A 5,683-nucleotide genomic window follows, 5' to 3' on the forward strand; every position below is an offset into this window, starting at 1 on the left:
AAATCAATTTTGTTGTCCTCCAAATTGGGAGATCAAGGGGTGGTATAATATTATTACTTCATTTATAAAATTATCCTCATACTCTTTACCCTAATAAAAAAATCACATTTATTATTTTCATCCTCCAGTCATCTCTTTTACCTCGTGCCATCTCTCTCCCCTCCTTTCAAAATTACAATTTATTGTATTTCTTTCTTATGCAATAAATATGCTTGCTTAAGTAATTCTGATAGTTGCTTTTTTGTTTATTCTTAATTCTTGAATACATTATTTGACCGTTAATTAATTATTATTATTTTTTATTGAACAAATATTATAATTATTTAATGAGCATATTATATATTCTTTTAAATGTAGTCACATGGTAATATTAAAAGAAAAAAAATTTAATCCATTCTATTCTACCCATTTGATTATATAAAACCATTTATTCTCATTATAAACTTTCAAATAATAAAATTTTTTCCTCTATTATGCTCTTCCCCATTTCATTTTATTAATAATCATTCTTTTTCATTCAATTATAAACTCTCAAATGCACTTTTCCTATCTATTTGTTTTTCAGGTGATCAGATCCATTATGTTTAATAACAAAAAAATGTTGATATTAACAATCGAGATTAAGGTGGTTGACAGTTGTGTAATAGTAGCTAGGTCTTGAAAAAAAAAATATAAAAATGACTATCGATTTTCCCGTTTCAGTAAGTCAAGTAAAGCTTAATGGACGCTGGTATAATTTCTTTTTTCTTTTTTTTTTACAGGTATGATTCATTTAATGGAACAGTAGCAACAATCCTTTAAGGTGATAGAAGTCTGTCTGAAGGAATAGCATACGTGCCTCTGATCTGACCCGATTGTTATAGCATAAAAAACCACATCGTACGTGAGCCTCTCCTGGAAAATCAACCTCAAGATATTGAGTTGGATGAAGACGTCCTCTTGTGGAATGGCGAAAGACTAGTCGGTTCTAGATTTATTTGATTAAGAGATCAAGAGCCACAAAAGAGTTAAAATAAAAAAAGTGACTGTGGAAATTATTGTTGGGATTGGGCTAATATATTTCTTCAGTTGTCTTTCGTTCTTTACAAACATGGGCCTTCCAGAAGCTTCCCTAACCATCAGGCCTGTGATCCCGATACGCCAAACATGAACTTCAACATTTTTTTTACCCAACAAAAAAAAAAGTAACTTCAATCCTTTAAGGTGTGGCTTTTATCATGATACCTATCCAAATGGAAATACAGTAACGCTACCTGTTCAATTTCTCTGAAATCAGAAAACTTTATTTTACAATTTGCATTGATAATAATTACGAGTTTAAACTTTAAACAACACTAAGGCACAAGCAACAGCTAATAAACACAAGGAAAGAAGGGAAAATAAAAAATAAAAAAACAAGTATTAAAACAACGGATACAAGAAGTCAGTTGGGCACCAAACGGGGATCGACGTCTAGCCTGCCAACACCTTCTTCCCCCTCCGCGGCCTTAGCCACCTCAACCTCACCGACCACCAAATCACCGACGCCCTTCTCCTCCCGTTCTTCGTCCACGTAGTTAGGGTCCTTCTCGTCGAGGGCCGCCGGCGCCGCCTCCAGCTCGCTCTCCACCATGTCCCCGGGGCCTTCCCACGTGTACTTGCCGCCGTGCCCGCTCTTGGGCGGCGGCTTCCTGATGCCGATGCCGTCGGCCGGGTGGCGCTCCATCCGCTGAACCCCCTTGTCCATGAGCTTCTTCTCTACGTACTTGATGGTGTCTATGTTATGGGTGTTCAGCTCCGTCTTCTCCACCCTCTTCCTCCCTTCTTCGTCATGACTTACGGCTCTGATCGTCACCTTGTCTTTTTTGTCGTCGATTGGCTTCATTCTCTTCTTTCACTTACGATGAAACTTGAGCGGAAGTAGCTGCGCTCACTTGGTTTCTTCTTCTGGACTGGAAGCTATGAGTGAATTGGTGGAGGAGGAGTAGCTTATATAAAGTTCTCTTGGCATTTTTGTTTTCTTATTTTGGTCTATGGATATGAGTACCAGAAGGTGCTGGAAGTGTGTGTGGTTTCGTCACGTGTATGCTACGTAGATTATCAGTGTGACTCGGATAGGCCTAAGGCACCGACCTTTTTTAATTATGAAAGAAGCGATTATGTGTGTGGGCTTGCTCACCAGGTGATAATTGATAGTTTAGATACTAAAATATTTTATAAGAAGGCAACAGTGGCAAATTTGTTGCGGGAATTGTTTATCTTGTAAATCAGTGAGTGCAGTCCATAAGCTGTTCATGATCAATTCCTGATGTTGGGTTAATTTTTTAGATGAAACTCCCGGTTCATCTAGCCATGTGAATAATCAAGATGCTTCTGGAATCTGAACTCTTCGTGGATTCTTCTACTAACTGCTTGAAATTTTGGGAATCCGCTGGGCTATAATAACCTGCATATGGATCAGTTGGGCCGATCGACACTGGGTGCGGCTTGTCCCATGATTTTTTTTGGGGTCCAATCGGGTTGTCTAGTGTTCAGTGGGTCGGTTTCCCTCATTTCATCCAATGGAACGATGATTGCCCCTTACACTTCTTAAAGCCATCCTTTCATTTCATTAATCAAGGCAAATGAAAAGAAAAGGTGAGGGAGAAGATCATGTTTTCATAATTTGATATGTAGAAAAAAGAGGAAAGTCAGATTTTGACTGAATTTTCAAGACACACGAGAATTCCAGGAAGATTATTGTGTATTACAAATCAAATAAAAGGTCAAAAATACCCTAATCACTTAATAAAAGAGAGATAATCTAGTTGTTTGTCTCATTCCTTCTCTCCTTTCTCTTCCACAAAACTATGCCAAGAAAGAAATTCTACGGTTTTTATTTGCACCCCAAGTATAATTTCTTCACAGTTGGATTTAGGATTCTCACTCAACACAATATACCAGAATCAAAATTGATTTGTCCCATGTTCTTCTTGGCACCTGCTGCCGAATCAGGTCACTTGCACCATGAATTTGTTTTCCCCGTTCATTGCAGCCATTTTCAGACAGGAAATAAAAGGAAGGGCATCCCACAACTAATTCCAAACGAACCAGAAAAGGTGAAAAATGCTGCCGTCAATTCTGTGAAGAAAATATCCACCTCAAGTACCTGCTCCGTTTCAACGGAAGGGAAAAGAGGATTGATGTTTCTAATTAAGGGACGAGGTGGTTCTGCACAAACAAGAAAAGGAATTCAACGAGCTGACTGTCCCAGTCCATATATAAAAAGGTCTCCATGCTTTGCTCATCATCCAGAGCCATTTACTTCGCAAGCTGAATTGCTCACCACTCGGCAGACCTTTGGTCAACCTAATAAATGTACATTGCACTCCTGCTCGTCACATATTACTGTACTCGTCTGCTGGGTCCCTGTTGTCCTCACCTGCATTTATCATGCTGCCACACTCCATGTCTTTTCTCCGTCTCCACTCTAATTCCTGCTCTCATTGGTGCTTCACTCCTCTCAGAACCACCGTAAGCTGATCTCATATCTAAAGTCAAATAAATGGATTGAACTCACAAGTTCCACCTATTTAATTTACCTTAAGTTAAGTTGAAGAAGTTAGCCCGTCTTTTAAAATAAATAAGATGGTCCAACTCACAAAATTGACATGCTAAATGGGTGAGCCTATTTTTTGTTAATTTTTTTTAATTATAATATATTTTTTTATAAATGTACAATAATGATATGATAATATTTTTTGAATTTATAATTTATGGCTTTCAAATATATTTTTTTCATGCTTGAAAAATGATATAAATTTTTTTTACAATTTGCAAATAATTTTTTTGCTATATCTTGTAAATTGATGATTTCTTAATTTTTATAAAAATAATAAGATCTATTGATTAAAATTATAAATATGAATTTGTTGAGAAAAATAATATGAGTTTATGTTCAAATGTTGGTTTTTTTTTAGTGAAAAAAATAATGCATCTAATAACAAAAATCTAGCATAAATTTTTTAATATTTTGACTTCCGTCTTCTATTTAACTTACAATCCATGGAAACCAAATAAAAATAATATCAAAATTACATTTAAAATTTTTTGTTACCCTGAAAATATTTTTATCTAATTCTCCTTCTTTCATCAATTTCATGTCCATCTCTTTTCAATTTTATTTTTATTATTCAAACTTACTTTTAGTGAGGCATCCAAGTCAAAAAGGTTTGGACTCTAAATTTTTTTTTGAAGCACAGTGGCCTCTCAACTTCACAATATCAACAGATCATTTTAGATTTAGATAGGTGTGGAAAAATTAGATTTGATTCAATAAACCCAGAATTTAAAAAGGATTAATGAGCATAATAGAGCCTAAATTTTTGCTTAAAAAATACCCTGAACCTTGAACTCTTAAAATGTATAAAATAAATGCTAAACTTTTAAATTCATAACAAATTAAACTCTATCGCTATCTTTTATTAATGTTGTTACTATTCACCATAGGTCTCAGTTAATTACTACCATAGACCCTAAAAACTATTACGCTATAGTATCCTGTGTAACATTCTTGATTTTAAATCAGATTAATTAAGCTCAAATAGATTAATTAAGTGTATTAGTTAGGTGTGTAGTCAGAGAGGCCTAACGGATGTGTTTGGTCTCAATTTTAGCTCTAAACGCGGCTCTAAAGGAAAATCGAGTTACTCGAGAATGGAAGAGGAAGAATTTCTAAAGAAAATGATTATGTGCCACGCGCCGCGATATGTGGATGAGCCGCTACGGCACATGTGTGACAACATGCCTGGAAGAGGCTCTCTGTGCCATGCACCGTGGCGTATTGTGCGTCCATTACGATGCATGGTCAGAGTAAGTCACGAAACTTAAGCAAAAGAAAAGAGAACATAAAGGGAACCGAAAGAGAGATGAAAGAGCTAAGCTAGGGCTTGAAAAAATTAACTTATAGGAGTAATTTGGAGTTGATAAATACTAAAGGCAAGCTTCCTTACTTAAATCTTCCTCTCTTCTTCCATTTTCTTGACGGTAGAAGTTAGAGTTTGATTGATAATAGTGATTTTCAGTCCATAGAGGCTATAAGTCCAAACCCATTGACTTAAATAGAGTTAATGGGAGTAGATTGAGCTAAGTAAACTTAGTATTTATGATTTTATGGATTGATAGTTGGGGGACATTAAATGTCTGAAATTCTCATAATATGGTGATTGGGAATAATGTGGTTCTATTAATGACCATTTAAAAGCTCAATATTATTAATGAGGGTTAAAAAAAGCTAAGAAGCCTTATAAGTACTTTTACATGAGTGAAGAACAAATCTTGAATATTAAGAAATGTTGAAGTGTTAGTAAAAATAGGTCAAATATAGATATTGATATTTTGTATGATAAATGCTTATATAGTAACTATCATTGACACCATTCAAGCTTTTTGGAAGCTTCAGGAGTGAGTAATTGAGGGGTAAAACTTTTAACCTCTCAAAAATTTAAAGTAACCGAGAAAATTTTATCTTATACTTTTATGTGTTTATTAGTTTATAAGTTTATAATTGATCATTGAAATGTGTAAATTAAAATGAAATGCAAGTGTGGCTTGATTTATTAGAAAATTCACTAGATTAATTTTATGAAGTTTTAGGCCTTGTGATGTGAAATTCTTTGAGAACAATATCGGTGGGTTTTTCATATTATATTTATTGGAAGTTTGA

The 5,683-nt window shown here is 34.9% G+C and overlaps 1 protein-coding gene across 1 annotated transcript; it reads right to left on the minus strand.

The window, feature by feature from the left end:
* Positions 1 to 1,272: 1,272 nt before the first annotated feature.
* On the minus strand, positions 1,273 to 1,954 carry LOC129307454 (uncharacterized). The gene has a single exon (XM_054948426.1). It carries the CDS (start codon positions 1,862 to 1,864, stop codon positions 1,424 to 1,426), a length of 441 nt encoding a protein of 146 aa, XP_054804401.1. The 5' UTR covers positions 1,865 to 1,954; the 3' UTR covers positions 1,273 to 1,423.
* Between the last annotated feature and the right edge of the window lie 3,729 nt (positions 1,955 to 5,683).

This window comes from Prosopis cineraria, unplaced genomic scaffold (genome assembly GCF_029017545.1).
Source record: "Prosopis cineraria cultivar Desert tree isolate PC_DT_omini unplaced genomic scaffold, ASM2901754v1 PC3, whole genome shotgun sequence".
Lineage (NCBI taxonomy): Eukaryota > Viridiplantae > Streptophyta > Magnoliopsida > Fabales > Fabaceae > Prosopis > Prosopis cineraria.